Below are 19134 nucleotides of genomic sequence, written 5' to 3'. Positions count from 1 at the left end.
ATACAGAGGGAAAATTATTATAACACCCCAGTGGAGGGATTATAACGGGGGAGGAGCGGATTATTATAACACCACATGGAGGGATTACATGGGGGGCCGATTTACTTCTTACAGATGATCAGTGGTCCATACTTACTGGCCAATGCACAGATCATGGAGAACGCAGCGAAGGTTCCTGCCAGACCCTGACCGCTCATTATCGGAGCTGTGTAACTTGCTGGGAAGAGAGCAGCCAATCCAAAGAGACTGCCCTGGAGCAGAGCGCCGAACGCTGTGGAGAGACCCGAGAGATCAATGACGGACACCGGCCCCCTCCCCCACCTCCGTCCTCTCCCCGCAACTCGCCTCCATCCTCTCCCCGCAACTCCCCTCCTCACCTCCGTCATCTCCCCTCCTCACCTCCGTCCTCTCCCCGAAACTCCCCTCCTCCGCTCCGTCCTCTCCCCGCAACTCCCCTCCGTCCTCTCCCCGCAACTCCCCTCCGTCCTCTCCCCGCAACTCCCCTCCTCCCCTCCGTCCTCTCCCCGCAACTCCCCTCCTCCCCTCCGTCCTCTCCCCGCAACTCCCCTCCTCACCTCCGTCCTCTCCCTGCAATTCCCCTCCTCACCTCTGTCCTCTCCCCACAACTCCCCTCCGTCCTCTCCCAGCAACTACCCTCCGTCCTCTCCCAACAACTCCCCTCCTTCCTCTCTCCTCTTTCCCAACTCCCCTCCATCCTCTCCAGGCAACTCCCCTCCATCCTCTCCCCACAACTCCCCTCCGTCCTCTCCCCACAACTCCCCTCCTCACCTCAGTCCTCTCCCAGCAACTCCCCTCCTCGCCTCCGTCCTCTCCCCGCAACTTCCCTCCTCACCTCCGTCCCCTCCCCGAAACTCGCCTCCTCACCTCCGTCCTCTCCCCGCAACTCCCCTCCCCCATCCTCTCCCCGCAACTCCCATCCCCCACCTCCATCCTCTCCCCACAACTCCCCTCCCCCACCTCTGTCCGCCTGCTCCCCACAACATTCCTCCCCCACCTCCATCTGCCCCTTCCTGTCCCCACAACTCCCCTCCCCCACCCACAACTCTCTTCCCCACCTCTGGTTGCTGGCTTCCCTCTTCACAACTCCACTCCCCCACCTCTGACCCTTACCTATTGTATCTGTCCTAGTATTGTTCTACTATCTTTGGGAAACAAAGGCACAATGTTTGAATGTTGTTAATATGTTGATGACATATTGGTGCTCTGCAATATGAAGGACAATTTATGCATGTTGCTTGCACACTCCAGCAGTGAGGGATGGCCTTCTTCCATTATATCCTTCCTGAGCACCGGTGCCCAAAACTGGACACAGTACTCCATGTGCGGTCTAACTAGGGATTTGTACAGAGGCAGTATAATGCTCTCATCATGTGTATCCAGACCTCTTTTAATGCACCCCAGGATCATGGGGTGCATTAAAAGAGGTCTGGATACACATGATGAGAGCATTATACTGCCTCTGTACAAATCCCTAGTTAGACCGCACATGGAGTACTGTGTCCAGTTTTGGACACCGGTTCTCAGGAAGGATATAATGGAACTAGAGAGAGTACAAAGGAGGGCAACAAAATTAATAAAGGAGATGGGAGAACTACAATACCCAGATAGATTAGCGAAATTAGGATTATTTAGTCTAGAAAAAAGACGACTGAGGGGCGATCTAATAACCATGTATAAGTATATAAGGGGACAATACAAATATCTCGCTGAGGATCTGTTTATACCAAGGAAGGTGACGGGCACAAGGGGGCATTCTTTGCGTCTGGAGGAGAGAAGGTTTTTCCACCAAAATAGAAGAGGATTCTTTACTGTTAGGGCAGTGAGAATCTGGAATTGCTTGCCTGAGGAGGTGGTGATGGCGAACTCAGTCGAGGGGTTCAAGAGAGGCCTGGATGTCTTCCTGGAGCAGAACAATATTGTATCATACAATTATTAGGTTCTGTAGAAGGACGTAGATCTGGGGATTTATTATGATGGAATATAGGAATATAGGCTGAACTGGACGGACAAATGTCTTTTTTCGGCCTTACTAACTATGTTACTATGTTACCTTCCCCCAAGCCTGTGGTGGAAAGACTGAATGAGATGTTGTGACCTATAAAAAGGTGAATCTGCCTGTGTTCAGGGAGACAGCCAGACATTCTGCCAAGACATCTAAACATCCAGGGGACCCTACAGGACTGCTGCCAATACATCATGGCTCCATCACGAGGGACATGGATCTATCATTCTACAGGAAACCACCTAAGCAACCTCAGCCCCGGTTGGAAGAATACAGATCTGCTCAATTTACCATCGCTGAACCACGGATACGTTTGGAGAAAACAAGGATTGACACTAGAGTTGAGCGAATTTGTTTGGGTTCCCTGTTATTCGGCAACAAACAGGCTCTCCATGCATGTGTTAACTGTCACACAGCCTGACACATGCAGCTACAGCGCCGATCAGCTGGCACGCTCCAGGTATCAGGTTTCCCTCTGCAGCTTATTCGGTAAGTACTATAGCTTGCCGAATAAGAGGGAAACCAAACAAATTCGCTTAACTCTAACTGGGACCCACCAGTCGCCGGCCTCCATGGAGATGTTCGGAGAAACCAGGTTGTGACCCTCCGGTCACCTAGCCTTGCACCTGAATGGACTGTCATCTTCCTATGCTTGTCGTTACCTCCTCTCTATGTGTGTGCCACGGGTGGGGTAGTCGGCCCTGGAAGCTCGAAAGTAACAGCTGCCATTATACCGGCGAGTCAGAGGAAGGGCGAGTCTCTGTAATGTGCACCATCTTGATGTATTTGCAGGGACTGCTCTATGTGTTATCTCCCTGTTTTGTGGCTCAATAAAGAATTGCCATACTGTGTTACCCTCACCGTGTGTCGTCTGAGTAGCGTTACGCCCACGTTAAAGGGAGAGCGGGCGTTTGGCGGGACAATCCCTGGTCTCAACCCCTCCTCCTCACCACATCTGGTTGCTTGTTCTCCTCCCCTTCCCCTGTTCCCCCCCCTACATCCTCCAGCTCCCCTCCTCTTCCCCTCCCCCACCTCTGGCTCCTCCTTTTCCCCACCTCCCCTCACTCACCTCCACTCCTCTCAACATCCCTTCCCCCACCTACAGCCCCCAGCTTCTCTCCCCCACCTCCGCTCCCCCACCTACAGCCCCCAGCTTCTCTCCCCCACCTACAGCTCCCTTCCTCCATCTCTCCCCCCCCTCCTCTCCCCCCCTCCGGCCTCCCGTTCCCCCCATCACTCACAGTTGATGAAGACGATCTTGATCATAGTTAGGGTGAAGAAAGTGATCGGTGAGAACTCGATCTTCACAAATATGGCAGTCAGCAGGAAGACAAGGAAGATGGCGGCCAGGCTGCCAGCGATACGAATGTTCTGAGAGATTCTGGCCAGAAGAGAGCAGCGGTCAGTGGGGAAGCGGCGCGGCCCCAGTTGTTATACTCCTGTATCCCCCACTCACCGGCGGTGCAGGATGGAGTTCAGGCAGGTGAAGATGAGCAGAGGTAACATGGCGCAGAGTGTCATCACATTATTGAACTTGCTCTGCAGTTGGGTCACCGGCGGCCCCAGAACTCTCATCCCGGTGTCATTACCCAGCGAGACATTGAATGGGGCAGAGTCATCGCCATCGCTCTCAACTGGGGTCGATCTGTCACTGGTGGGCTCCGCCAGACGACTGGTGAAATACTGAAGAGGACAACACTCTGCTACTATACCATAACTGACCAGTAGGGCGAGGGTACACCCCGCCTCAGCTAAGCAATACAGGCAGGGAGAGGGCCCTGGGCCACATGAAACAGGAGCACCTTATAGCTGTATTGTATTCCAGAGCTGCACTCACTATTCTGCTGCTGCAGTTGTGAAGGGACAAATTAAGAAAGGTTCTCCATTTTGTGTTTTTGACTCCATTTTCTTGTTGCTTAAAGATAAATTCTGTTATTTAATTAGGTAAAAGGTTACAGCTGCCATGAAGTAACTTTATCTTGTTGTTCACAAGCCTGCTATTCAACTAGGCTATGGTTCATAATTGGTATAAAGACCTTGAGTCTTCTGACTCGAGCCAGATAATAGATTCGGGGGTGTATCGCTATACAAGACTGAGACACCTGTTAGTATGTGATTTCTATGCCAAGAAGATATGACCATATATGTAGTTTCCGGTTTTTCTGTATTCTCATGAGTTAAGTTTTTCCTGCATTCTTATAGGTTAAGAACTGTGAGCGTGTTCTTATGCTGATTGGTTAAAGTATAATTTCTATGATTATGAAAAGCGATACACAATAAAACGGGGGCCAGAGATCTGCTCGATCCCCCATACAGAGGCACACGTCTCCGTCTGGTCATTTTCAGTTGCCGGCAACGCCCTGTAGATTAATTTGGAAATCACTGAGTCAACCGTGAATGATCAATTTAGATCCTCCCTCAACACAGTCACTGTGTACATACATTACTGATCCTGAGTTACATCCTGTATTATACCCCAGAGCTGCACTCACTATTCTGCTGGTGCAGTCACTGTGTACATACATTACATTACTGATCCTGAGTTACATCCTGTATTACACTCCAGAGCTGCACTCACTATTCTGCTGGTGCAGTCACCGTGTACATACATTACTGATCCTGAGTTACATCCTGTATTGTACCCCAGAGCTGCACTCACTATTCTGCTGGTGCAGTCACTGTGTACGTACATTACTGATCCTGAGTTACATCCTGTATTATACCCCAGAGCTGCACTCACTAGTCTGCTGGTGCAGTCACTGTGTACATACATTACATTACTGATCCTGAGTTACCTCCTGTATTATACTCCAGAGCTGCACTCACTATTCTGCTGGTGCAGTCACTGTGTACGTACATTACTGATCCTGAGTTACATCCTGTATTATACCCCAGAGCTGCACTCACTATTCTGCTGGTGCAGTCACTGTGTACATACATTACATTACTGATCCTGAGTTACATCCTGTATTATACCCCAGAGCTGCACTCACTATTCTGCTGGTGCAGTCACTGTGTACGTACATTACTGATCCTGAGTTACATCCTGTATTATACCCCAGAGCTGCACTCACTAGTCTGCTGGTGCAGTCACTGTGTACATACATTACTGATCCTGAGTTACATCCTGTATTATACCCCAGAGCTGCACTCACTATTCTGCTGGTGCAGTCACTGTGTACATACATTACTGATCCTGAGTTACATCCTGTATTATACCCCAGAGCTGCACTCACTATTCTGCTGGTGCAGTCACTGTGTACGTACATTACTGATCCTGAGTTACCTCCTGTATTATACTCCAGAGCTGCACTCACTATTCTGCTGGTGCAGTCACTGTGTACGTACATTACTGATCCTGAGTTACATCCTGTATTATACCCCAGAGCTGCACTCACTAGTCTGCTGGTGCAGTCACTGTGTACATACATTACATTACTGATCCTGAGTTACCTCCTGTATTATACTCCAGAGCTGCACTCACTATTCTGCTGGTGCAGTCACTGTGTACGTACATTACTGATCCTGAGTTACATCCTGTATTATACCCCAGAGCTGCACTCACTATTCTGCTGGTGCAGTCACTGTGTACGTACATTACTGATCCTGAGTTACATCCTGTATTATACCCCAGAGCTGCACTCACTATTCTGCTGGTGCAGTCACTGTGTACGTACATTACTGATCCTGAGTTACATCCTGTATTATACCCCAGAGCTGCACTCACTAGTCTGCTGGTGCAGTCACTGTGTACATACATTACATTACTGATCCTGAGTTACATCCTGTATTATACCCCAGAGCTGCACTCACTATTCTGCTGGTGCAGTCACTGTGTACATACATTACATTACTGATCCAGAGTTACATCCTGTATTATACCCCAGAGCTGCACTCACTATTCTGCTGGTGCAGTCACTGTGTACATACATTACATTACTGATCCTGAGTTACATCCTGTATTATGCTCCAGAGCTCCACTCACTATTCTGCTGGTGCAGTCACTTTGTACATACATTACATTACTGATCCTGAGTTACATCCTGTATTATACCCCAGAGCTGCGCTCACTATTCTGCTGGTGCAGTCACTGTGTACATACATTACATTACTGATCCTGAGTTACCTCCTGTATTATACTTCAGAGCTGCACTCACTATTCTGCTGGTGCAGTCACTGTGTACATACATTATATTACTGATCCTGAGTTACATCCTGTATTATACCCCAGAGCTGCACTCACTATTCTGCTGGTGCAGTCACTGTGTACATACATTACTGATCCTGAGTTACCTCCTGCATTATACTCCAGATCTGCACTCACTATTCTGCTGGTGCAGTCACTGTGTACATACATTACATTACTGATCCTGAGTTACCTCCTGTATTATACCCCAGAGCTGCACTCACTATTCTGCTGGGGAAGATATGTGGGTGGGGCAGTTACATTACTATGGCGTATGATATGACCCTGGAGATGTGGTGTTGAGCAGAAGTTTGGCCCTGGAGCTGGTGCTCTGTCTGGGGCCCCTGGTTATTACTCACCATGGTCGCGGTCATGAAGAAATTCCAGGGTAATAAGGTGCCGAGGCCGAGCATGAAGAATATCAGCCAGACGCCATTGTACCTGAGGGGGAGAGACGCGATTTACTCTACAATCCACAGAGGAGCGTGTGGCTAATCTCCCCCGGGACACGTTTCATCCCCGGGGGGCAGCAGTACATACATGTTCTCACCTGTCTGTAGGAGGCGCCATCATGGTCTCGCAGGACGTGAGCTACAGAAAGTGAAGCCTGTAAGTTACACAGAAAGCATGAGTGACCGCCCCAAAAAGCGGGAGGGTGGAGGCCGCCCTGGTGTCAGACCCCACAGCGGCTGGCCGTCAGCACGGACCACGAGAGCCGCACACGGCGGTCCCTCCCGACTCCCCAATACCCAGGAGCACACAGCCCAGCAGTCATGAGGAAACCACTGCCAAATCCCACTGTCCTCCTCCTACAGCCAGACCCCTTTGTTCTTCTCCCATTCCAGCCAGACCCCTGTCATCCTCCTGCTCCTCATCCCCCCACCAGACCCGTTGTCGTTGTGCTCCTCCCCGCCCCCCACCAGACCAGTCGTCCTCCTCCCCCGCCCCCACCAGACCCCTGTCGTGCTCCTCCCCCGCCCCCACCAGACCCGTCTTCCTCCTCCCCCGCCCCCACCAGACCCCTGTCGTCCTCCTCCCCCGCCCCCACCAGACCCCTGTCGTGCTCCTCCCCCGCCCCCACCAGACCCCTGTCGTGCTCCTCCCCCGACCCCACCAGACCCGTCGTGCTCCTCCCCCGCCAGACCCCTGTCGACTCAGTCATCCTCCTCCCCCGCCCCCACCAGACCCGTCGTCCTCCTCTCCCGCCCCACCAGACCCGTCGTCCTCCTCTCCCGCCAGACCCCTGTCGTGCTCCTCCCCCGCCAGACCCCTGTCGTGCTCCTCCCCCGCCAGACCCCTGTCGACCCAGTCATCCTCCTCCCCCGCCCCCAACAGACCCGTCGTCCTCCTCCCCCGCCCCCACCAGACCCGTCGTCCTCCTCCCCCGCCCCCACCAGACCCGTCGTCCTCCTCCCCCGCCCCCACCAGACCCGTCATCCTCCTCCCCCGCCCCCACCAGACCCGTCGTCCTCCTCCCTCACCCCCCCACCAGACTCCTGTGGTGCAACTCCCGCCCCCGCGGGGGGGCATCGTACTGTGTGCGGGGGGGCATCGTACTGTGTGCGGGGGGGCATCGTACTGTGTGCGGGGGGGCATCGTACTGTGTGCGGGGGGGCATCGTACTGTGTGCGGGGGGGCATCGTACTGTGTGCGGGGGGGCATCGTACTGTGTGCGGGGGGGCATCGTACTGTGTGCGGGGGGGCATCGTACTGTGTGCGGGGGGGCATCGTACTGTGTGCGGGGGGGCATCGTACTGTGTGCGGGGGGGCATCGTACTGTGTGCGGGGGGGCATCGTACTGTGTGCGGGGGGGGCATCGTACTGTGTGCGGGGGGGCATCGTACTGTGTGCGGGGGGGCATCGTACTGTGTGCGGGGGGGGCATCGTACTGTGTGCGGGGGGGCATCGTACTGTGTGCGGGGGGGCATCGTACTGTGTGCGGGGGGGCATCGTACTGTGTGCGGGGGGGCATGAAAAGGGTACCATATGAATGTGGATATAATGGACTTGGGGAGGTTAGGAAAGGGTACGCAGTGTCCCTCTTTCCTAACTTTCAAAGTTGGGAGGTAAACTGAAGACATCTAAGCATCGCCCCTCCCCCTTGTGTAATCCAGGCATGGCCCCTCCCCCTCCACGTGTAATCCAGGCATAGCCCCTCCCCCTTGTGTAATCCAGGCATGGACCCTCCCCCTCCACGTGTAATCCAGGCATAGCCCCTCCCACTTGTGTAATCCAGGCATGGCCCCTCCCCCTTGTGTAATCCAGGCATGGCCCCTCCCCCTCCACGTGTAATCCAGGCATCACCCCCACCCCTCCCCCCTCGTGTAATCTTTGCTCGCCGGCGCTGACTTTACATAATTGTGCTGAACAAAGTCCATAAAATTCCTCATAAAAACTGATAAACGTTCTGGAGCCAAAAACCTGAGCCAGAGGAATGCGAAGAAAACACGAAATCTGCAGCTCTGGAAACAGTGACACCACCCCCGCCCCCCAAATCAGGCCGTGATACCACCCCCGCCCCCCAAATCAGGCCGTGATACCACCCCGCCCCACAAATCAGGCCGTGATACCACCCCCGCCCCCCAAATCAGGCCGTGATACCACCCCCGCCCCCCAAATCAGGCTGTGATACCACCCCGCCCCACAAATCAGGCCGTGATACCACCCCCGCCCCCCAAATCAGGCCGTGATACCACCCCCGCCCCCCAAATCAGGCCGTGATACCACCCCGCCCCACAAATCAGGCCGTGATACCACCCCCGCCCCCCAAATCAGGCCGTGATACCACCCCGCCCCCCAAATCAGGCCGTGATACCACCCCCGCCCCCCAAATCAGGCCGTGATACCACCCCCGCCCCCCAAATCAGGCCGTGATACCACCCCCGCCCCCCAAATCAGGCCGTGATACCACCCCCGCCCCCCAAATCAGGCCGTGATACCACCCCCGCCCCCCAAATCAGGCCGTGATACCACCCCCGCCCCCCAAATCAGGCCGTGATACCACCCCCGCCCCCCAAATCAGGCCGTGATACCACCCCCGCCCCCCAAATCAGGCCGTGATACCACCCCCGCCCCCCAAATCAGGCCGTGATACCACCCCCGCCCCCCAAATCAGGCCGTGATACCACCCCCGCCCCCCAAATCAGGCCGTGATACCACCCCCGCCCCCCAAATCAGGCCGTGATACCACCCCCGCCCCCCAAATCAGGCTGTGATACCACCCCCGCCCCCCAAATCAGGCCGTGATACCACCCCCGCCCCCCAAATCAGGCTGTGATACCACCCCCGCCCCCCAAATCAGGCCGTGATACCACCTCACACCAGAAGATAAGGCCGTGACCGTCCCCCCCAGATCAGGCTGTGACACCACCTCACACCAGAAGATAAGGCCGTGACCGTCCCCCCCAGATCAGGCCGTGACACACACACCTCCCCCCGCTCAAGATCAGACTGTGACCCCCCATGGTAACCGAGTTCAGGCGGTGCCCCAGATCAGACGGTTGCGCCCGGTGACGCTCTTGCTCTGGAATTTGCTATGGGACGACACCAGAACCAAACAGGATCCTGTACAGACTCGTCTTCTGTCTCACCATTAACTACAGCAGCCAATCGCAGAGCAGCTTTCACTTCTCCCGAGCAGCTGCTGACCTGAGTGCTGGGCTCTGATTGGCTGCTTTGATTAGGGGTGGGCTTTAGCAGTGATGTGACCAGTATGATGAGAGATGATGGCTGAGGAGAGTCCGGGGCAGGATGTGGGGGGCCGGGATAGTCTGGGGCCAGATATCCATCACTGTAAAGCAAACACTCCAAATATCGTTGTTGCCCATAGCAACCAATCAGTGTGCAGGTTCTATTATCTATCCACCTTGTGATTGGCTGCTGGCTTTCCGCAGTCTGGTCATGTGACCACAGGTTCTTCTCTCAGACGGGCCCACATCCCCGGGGCCACCGGGCCCCTCACCGGACGTTACTCCAAGCTGGGCATTATTATTCGCTAGCGATTCTGGACACATCCCGCAGCGCATGGCCGAGTGACCGCCGGGGACATTACAGACGGACGGAGGAGACACCGGACTCTGAGCGAGGAGCCAGCAGACGAGGGGTTAACCCAATATCTACACCGAGCAGCCAGCCTGACCCCGTCACCAGCATGTGACCCAGCGGCATCGATTACAGCACGGGGCGCTAAAAATATACCGGGACCGGCGGAGTGCAGGGTATATATACAGGAGGAGTGGTACTGTGCAGTGTATATATACAGGACAGGAGGAGTGGTACTGTGCAGTGTATATATACAGGAGGAGTGGTACTGTGCAGTGTATATATACAGGAGGAGTGGTACTGTGCAGTGTATATATACAGGAGGAGGGTACTGTGCAGTGTATATATACAGGAGGAGTGGTACTGTGCAGGGTATATATACAGGAGGAGTGGTACTGTGCAGGGTATATATACAGGAGGAGGGTACTGTGCAGTGTATATATACAGGAGGAGTGGTACTGTGCAGTGTATATATACACAGGAGGAGTGGTACTGTGCAGTGTATATATACAGGAGGAGTGGTACTGTGCAGTGTATATATACAGGACAGGAGGAGTGGTACTGTGCAGTGTATATATACAGGAGGAGTGGTACTGTGCAGTGTATATATACAGGAGGAGTGGTACTGTGCAGTGTATATATACAGGACAGGAGGAGTGGTACTGTGCAGTGTATATATACAGGAGGAGTGGTACTGTGCAGTGTATATATACAGGAGGAGGGTACTGTGCAGTGTATATATACAGGAGGAGTGGTACTGTGCAGGGTATATATACAGGAGGAGTGGTACTGTGCAGGGTATATATACAGGAGGAGGGTACTGTGCAGTGTATATATACAGGAGGAGTGGTACTGTGCAGTGTATATATACACAGGAGGAGTGGTACTGTGCAGTGTATATATACAGGAGGAGTGGTACTGTGCAGTGTATATATACAGGAGGAGTGGTACTGTGCAGTGTATATATACAGGACAGGAGGAGTGGTGCTGTGCAGTGTATATATACAGGAGGAGTGGTACTGTGCAGGGTATATATACAGGAGGAGGGTACTGTGCAGTGTATATATACAGGAGGAGTGGTACTGTGCAGTGTATATATACACAGGAGGAGTGGTACTGTGCAGTGTATATATACAGGAGGAGTGGTACTGTGCAGTGTATATATACAGGAGGAGTGGTACTGTGCAGTGTATATATACAGGACAGGAGGAGTGGTACTGTGCAGTGTATATATACAGGAGGAGTGGTACTGTGCAGTGTATATATACAGGAGGAGTGGTACTGTGCAGTGTATATATACAGGAGGAGTGGTACTGTGCAGTGTATATATACAGGAGGAGTGGTACTGTGCAGTGTATATATACAGGAGGAGCGGTACTGTGCAGTGTATATATATACAGGAGGAGTGGTACTGTGCAGTGTATATATACAGGAGGAGGGTACTGTGCAGTGTATATATACAGGAGGAGTGGTACTGTGCAGTGTATATATACAGGAGGAGCGGTACTGTGCAGTGTATATATACAGGAGGAGTGGTACTGTGCAGTGTATATATACAGGAGGAGTGGTACTGTGCAGTGTATATATACACAGGAGGAGTGGTACTGTGCAGTGTATATATACAGGAGGAGTGGTGCTGTGCAGTGTATATATACAGGAGGAGTGGTACTGTGCAGTGTATATATACAGGAGGAGTGGTACTGTGCAGTGTATATATACAGGAGGAGGGTACTGTGCAGTGTATATATACAGGAGGAGTGGTACTGTGCAGTGTATATATACAGGAGGAGTGGTACTGTGCAGTGTATATATACACAGGAGGAGTGGTACTGTGCAGTGTATATATACAGGAGGAGGGTACTGTGCAGTGTATATATACAGGAGGAGTGGTACTGTGCAGTGTATATATACAGGAGGAGCGGTACTGTGCAGTGTATATATACAGGAGGAGTGGTACTGTGCAGTGTATATATACAGGAGGAGTGGTACTGTGCAGTGTATATATACACAGGAGGAGTGGTACTGTGCAGTGTATATATACAGGAGGAGTGGTGCTGTGCAGTGTATATATACAGGAGGAGTGGTACTGTGCAGTGTATATATACAGGAGGAGTGGTACTGTGCAGTGTATATATACAGGAGGAGGGTACTGTGCAGTGTATATATACAGGAGGAGTGGTACTGTGCAGTGTATATATACAGGAGGAGTGGTACTGTGCAGTGTATATATACAGGAGGAGTGGTGCTGTGCAGTGTATATATACAGGAGGAGTGGTACTGTGCAGTGTATATATACAGGAGGAGTGGTGCTGTGCAGTGTATATATACAGGAGGAGTGGTACTGTGCAGTGTATATATACAGGAGGAGTGGTACTGTGCAGTGTATATATACAGGAGGAGGGTACTGTGCAGTGTATATATACAGGAGGAGTGGTACTGTGCAGTGTATATATACAGGAGGAGGGTACTGTGCAGTGTATATATGCAGGAGGAGCGGTACTGTGCAGTGTATATATACAGGAGGAGTGGTACTGTGCAGTGTATATATACAGGACAGGAGTGGTACTGTGCAGTGTATATATACAGGAGGAGTGGTACTGTGCAGTGTATATATACAGGAGGAGGGTACTGTGCAGTGTATATATGCAGGAGGAGCGGTACTGTGCAGTGTATATATACAGGAGGAGTGGTACTGTGCAGTGTATATATACAGGAGGAGTGGTGCTGTGCAGTGTATATATACAGGAGGAGTGGTACTGTGCAGTGTATATATACAGGAGGAGTGGTACTGTGCAGTGTATATATACAGGAGGAGTGGTACTGTGCAGTGTATATATACAGGAGGAGGGTACTGTGCAGTGTATATATACAGGAGGAGTGGTACTGTGCAGTGTATATATACAGGACAGGAGTGGTACTGTGCAGTGTATATATACAGGAGGAGTGGTACTGTGCAGTGTATATATACAGGAGGAGTGGTACTGTGCAGTGTATATATACAGGAGGAGTGGTGCTGTGCAGTGTATATATACAGGAGGAGTGGTACTGTGCAGTGTATATATACAGGAGGAGTGGTACTGTGCAGTGTATATATACAGGAGGAGTGGTGCTGTGCAGTGTATATATACAGGAGGAGTGGTACTGTGCAGTGTATATATACAGGAGGAGTGGTACTGTGCAGTGTATATATACAGGAGGAGGGTACTGTGCAGTGTATATATACAGGAGGAGTGGTACTGTGCAGTGTATATATACAGGAGGAGGGTACTGTGCAGTGTATATATGCAGGAGGAGCGGTACTGTGCAGTGTATATATACAGGAGGAGTGGTACTGTGCAGTGTATATATACAGGACAGGAGTGGTACTGTGCAGTGTATATATACAGGAGGAGTGGTACTGTGCAGTGTATATATACAGGAGGAGGGTACTGTGCAGTGTATATATGCAGGAGGAGCGGTACTGTGCAGTGTATATATACAGGAGGAGTGGTACTGTGCAGTGTATATATACAGGAGGAGTGGTGCTGTGCAGTGTATATATACAGGAGGAGTGGTACTGTGCAGTGTATATATACAGGAGGAGTGGTACTGTGCAGTGTATATATACAGGAGGAGTGGTACTGTGCAGTGTATATATACAGGAGGAGGGTACTGTGCAGTGTATATATACAGGAGGAGTGGTACTGTGCAGTGTATATATACAGGAGGAGTGGTACTGTGCAGTGTATACAGGAGGAGTGGTACTGTGCAGTGTATATATACAGGAGGAGTGGTACTGTGCAGTGTATATATATACACAGGAGGAGTGGTACTGTGCAGTGTATATATACAGGAGGACTGGTACTGTGCAGTGTATATATACAGGAGGAGGGTACTGTGCAGTGTATATATACAGGAGGAGGGTACTGTGCAGTGTATATATACAGGAGGAGGGTACTGTGCAGTGTATATATACAGGAGGAGTGGTACTGTGCAGTGTATATATACAGGAGGAGGGTACTGTGCAGTGTATATATACAGGAGGAGGGTACTGTGCAGTGTATATATACAGGAGGAGTGGTACTGTGCAGTGTATATATACAGGAGGAGTGGTACTGTGCAGTGTATATATACAGGAGGAGTGGTACTGTGCAGGGTATATATACAGGAGGAGTGGTACTGTGCAGTGTATATATACAGGAGGAGGGTACTGTGCAGTGTATATATACAGGAGGAGTGGTACTGTGCGGTGTATATATACAGGAGGAGTGGTACTGTGCAGTGTATATATACAGGAGGAGTGGTACTGTGCAGTGTATATATATACAGGAGGAGTGGTACTGTGCAGTGTATATATACAGGAGGGGTGGTACTGTGCAGTGTATATATACAGGAGGAGGGGTACTGTGCAGTGTATATATACAGGAGGAGCGGTACTGTGCAGTGTATATATACAGGAGGAGTGGTACTGTGCAGTGTATATATACAGGAGGAGTGGTACTGTGCAGTGTATATATACAGGAGGAGTGGTACTGTGCAGTGTATATATACAGGAGGAGTGGTACTGTGCAGTGTATATATACAGGAGGAGTGGTACTGTGCAGTGTATATATACAGGACAGGAGGAGTGGTACTGTGCAGTGTATATATACAGGAGTGGTACTGTGCAGTGTATATATACAGGAGGAGTGGTACTGTGCAGTGTATATATACACAGGAGGAGTGGTACTGTGCAGTGTATATATACACAGGAGGAGTGGTACTGTGCAGTGTATATATACACAGGAGGAGTGGTACTGTGCAGTGTATATATACAGGAGGAGTCGTACTGTGCAGTGTATATATACAGGAGGAGTGGTACTGTGCAGTGTATATATACACAGGAGGAGTGGTACTGTGCAGTGTATATAAACAGGAAGAGTGGTACTGTGCAGTGTATATATACAGGACAGGAGGAGTGGTACTGTGCAGTGTATATATACAGGACAGGAGGAGTGGTACTGTGCAGTGTATATATGCAGGACAGGAGGAGTGGTACTGTGCAGTGTGTATATACAGGAGGAGTGGTACTGTGCAGTGTATATATACAGGACAGGAGGAGTGGTACTGTGCAGTGTATATATACATGAGGAGTGGTACTGTGCAGTGTATATATACAGGACAGGAGGAGTGGTACTGTGCAGTGTATATATGCAGGACAGGAGGAGTGGTACTGTGCAGTGTGTATATACAGGAGGAGTGGTACTGTGCAGTGTATATATACAGGACAGGAGGAGTGGTACTGTGCAGTGTATATATACAGGAGGAGTGGTACTGTGCAGTGTATATATACAGGACAGGAGGAGTGGTACTGTGCAGTGTATATATACATGAGGAGTGGTACTGTGCAGTGTATATATACAGGAGGAGTGGTACTGTGCAGTGTATATATACAGGAGGAGTGGTACTGTGCAGTGTATATATATACAGGAGGAGTGGTACTGTGCAGTGTATATATACAGGAGGAGTGGTACTGTGCAGTGTATATATACAGGACAGGAGGAGTGGTACTGTGCAGTGTATATATACAAGAGGAGTGGTACTGTGCAGTGTATATATACAGGAGGAGTGGTACTGTGCAGTGTATATATACAGGAGGAGTGGTACTGTGCAGTGTATATATACAGGAGGAGTGGTACTGTGCAGTGTGTATATACAGGAGGAGTGGTACTGTGCAGTGTATATATACAGGAGGAGTGGTACTGTGCAGTGTATATATACAGGAGGAGTGGTACTGTGCAGTGTATATATACAGGAGGAGTGGTACTGTGCAGTGTATATATACAGGAGGATTGGTACTGTGCAGTGTCTATATACAGGAGGAGTGGTACTGTGCAGTGTGTATATACAGGAGGAGTGGTACTGTGCAGTGTATATATACAGGAGGAGTGGTACTGTGCAGTGTATATATACAGGAGGAGTGGTACTGTGCAGTGTATATATACAGGAGGAGTGGTACTGTGCAGTGTATATATACAGGAGGATTGGTACTGTGCAGTGTCTATATACAGGAGGAGTGGTAGTGTGTCCCTTTTCTTTGTGCCTTCATGTCCTAATCATGGACTGCTCGTCGCCCTCTGCCCCCCCGCTGGTCCTCGGCGCCCTCTGCCTCCCTGCTGGTCCTCGTCGCCCTCTGCCTCCCCGATGGTCCTCGTCGCCCTCTGCCTCCCCGATGGTCCTCGTCGCCCTCTGCCTCCCCGATGGTCCTCGTCGCCCTCTGCCTCCCCGATGGTCCTCGTCGCCCTCTGCCTCCCCGATGGTCCTCGTCGCCCTCTGCCTCCTCGATGGTCCTCGTCGCCCTCTGCCTCCTAATGAGACCCCTGATGGTGTTTGGTGACCCCCCACACCCTGCGCTGCCGATATCCAGGTCTTTCTGAGTGTATGAGGAAATCACATTCCCAGATTCACATATTTTAAAGCTCTGGAGGCCATTAATGACAGACAGATGAGGACACTGGAGAGGAACGAGGGGCGGTGGGATTCGCTCCCTGCACCGCTGCTCTCTGATCCTTAGTATTGCACCAGACCTTGCTGCTTAACAGGTATTGAGAAATAAAGATAAGATACCCCCCAAAAAAAGTCCCAGAAGACCCCCAGCCAGTCCAGACCAAGTCATGGTACAATTTACAGGTGTGTATACGGAAGGGCTGTGCGACCCAGGGGCACCAGTAACGTATGTGGCAGGGAACGGCGCGACGCAGAGGCGCCAGTAACGTATACGGCAGGGAGCAGTGCGACTCAAGGTGCCAGTAAAGTATACGGTAGGAAGTGGCGCACCCCAGGGACGCCAGTAACGTATACGGCAGGGAGCGATGCACACCAGGGGTGCCAGCAATGCCAGTGCCAGCACGGTACAACCCAGGGAGTGACTACAACATTTAATGTTAAATTATCCAGACGTGAATTCAGTAGTCCAGGAGACATTCATTATCTTTATGTTGCCTTTCAAATTTGTGTGCGTTTCCTTGGTTGGTCAAGAAACACAGACTATCTACTATATAATTGTCTAAGGGTCACTTCCGTCTGTCCTTCTGTCTGTCTGTCACGGTTATTCGTTCGCTGATTGGTCTCGCCAGCTGCCTGTCATGGCTGCCGCGACCAATCAGCGACGCGCACAGTCCGGAAGAAAATGGCCGCTCCTTACTCCCCGCACTCACTGCCCGGTGCCCGCATACACCCCTCCGGTCACCGCTCACACAGGGTTAATGGCAGCGGTAACGGACCGCGTTATGCCGCGGGTAACGCACTCAGTTACCGCTGCTATTAACCCTGCGTGACCAAGTTTTTTAATATTGACGCAGCCTATGCATCGCCAATAGTAAAAACATCTAATGTTAAAAATAATAAAAAAAATTTAAAATGACTATATACTCACCTACGCCGCCTTTCACGCTCCTCGCTATGCAACCGGCACGTTCCGGTGGCACGGATGGTCTGGCAGAAGGACCTGCCATGACGTCACGTGACCGCGACGTAATCACAAGTCCTGCGCGGGAAGGACCTGCCGTGACGTCACGGTCATGTGAGCGCTACACGGTCACGTGACCGCGACGTCATCACACCCTGGGACCAGAAGCTGCCGCCTGCACCCCACACAGGCGATAGAGCTACAACGCGCCTGCGGAAGGTGAGTATATGTTTATTTTTTATTTTTGTATTCTGTGTCATAAGTGGATGGGCAATATACTACATGGGCTGTGCAATATACTACGTGGCTCTGTGCTGTATACTACGTCACTAGGCAATATACTACGTCACTGGGCAATACACTACGTTACTGGGCAATATACTATGTAACTGGCAATATACTACGTCACTGGGCAATATACAATGTAACTGGGCAATATACTACGTCACTGGGCAATATACAATGTAACTGGGCAATATACTACGTCACTGGGCAATATACAATGTAACTGGCAATATACTACGTCACTGGGCAATATACAATGTAACTGGGCAATATACTACGTGGCTGGGCAATATACAATGTAACTGGGCAATATACTACGTGGCTCTGTGCTGTATACTACGTCACTAGGCAATATACTACGTCACTGGGCAATACACTACGTTACTGGGCAATATACTATGTGGCTCTGTGCTGTATACTACGTCACTGGGCAATATACAATGTAACTGGCAATATACTACGTCACTGGGCAATATACAATGTAACTGGGCAATATACAATGTAACTGGCAATATACTACGTCACTGGGCAATATACAATGTAACTGGGCAATATACTACATGGCTGAGCAATATACTATGCGGCTGGGCAATATACTACGTGGACATACATATTCTAGAATACCCGATGCATTAGAATCAGGCCACCATCTAGTTGTTCATATGAGCCTTTAAGGTTGACTCGAGTTGACATTTGTTGTAGCATATGGAGTTCTCTTACATGACAGGGATGCAGGGTAATTGAACAATAGATGTTTATTAATACGTTGATTACACATTGTTCAGAACAGCTAGCTTGTTGACCTGCAAAACGGATAAGGACGAACTATGCAGATTAATGAAATACTCAAACAATGAGAGTTATACTCATCCCACCTGACCTGTGGATGATGACCTGAGACACAGAAGCGGGTATAAAGAGAGATATCTATTCGTCTGAAAGAATCAGAGACTCTTTCCAAATCCACAGACAGGAACACTCTACAGAACAGCTGCCAAGACATCATGGCTCCATCACCAGGGACACAGATTTGACATTCTACAGGATGCCAGCTTAGAGGACCTCAGCCCCAGCTGTAAGAATAAAGTTCTATTCCATTGACCATCTTGAATCCATGGATACGTTTGGGGTAGCCATGATTTGGACCCACAGGTCACCTGACCCCCATGGATA

The 19134-nt window shown here is 50.7% G+C and overlaps 1 protein-coding gene across 3 annotated transcripts in view; it reads right to left on the bottom strand.

Annotated features, from left to right (window-relative positions):
- SLC29A1 (solute carrier family 29 member 1 (Augustine blood group)) overlaps window positions 1-19134 on the bottom strand; it is a 42237-nt gene that overhangs the window by 8281 nt on the left and 14822 nt on the right. For all 3 annotated transcript variants that reach the window (XM_077281942.1, XM_077281944.1, XM_077281943.1), the window contains exons 2-6: window positions 6760-6816; window positions 6569-6650; window positions 3480-3706; window positions 3265-3404; window positions 137-271 (exon numbers count right to left, since the gene is read on the bottom strand). In XM_077281942.1, the coding sequence (XP_077138057.1) occupies window positions 137-271; window positions 3265-3404; window positions 3480-3706; window positions 6569-6650; window positions 6760-6782 (607 nt within the window). In that variant the 5' untranslated portion in view covers window positions 6783-6816. The remainder of the gene's footprint in view (window positions 1-136; window positions 272-3264; window positions 3405-3479; window positions 3707-6568; window positions 6651-6759; window positions 6817-19134) is intronic.

The sequence above is a fragment of the Ranitomeya variabilis genome, chromosome 2 (assembly GCF_051348905.1).
Source record: "Ranitomeya variabilis isolate aRanVar5 chromosome 2, aRanVar5.hap1, whole genome shotgun sequence".
Classification (NCBI taxonomy): Eukaryota; Metazoa; Chordata; class Amphibia; order Anura; family Dendrobatidae; genus Ranitomeya; species Ranitomeya variabilis.
This window is presented reverse-complemented; position numbering and strand designations above follow the sequence as displayed.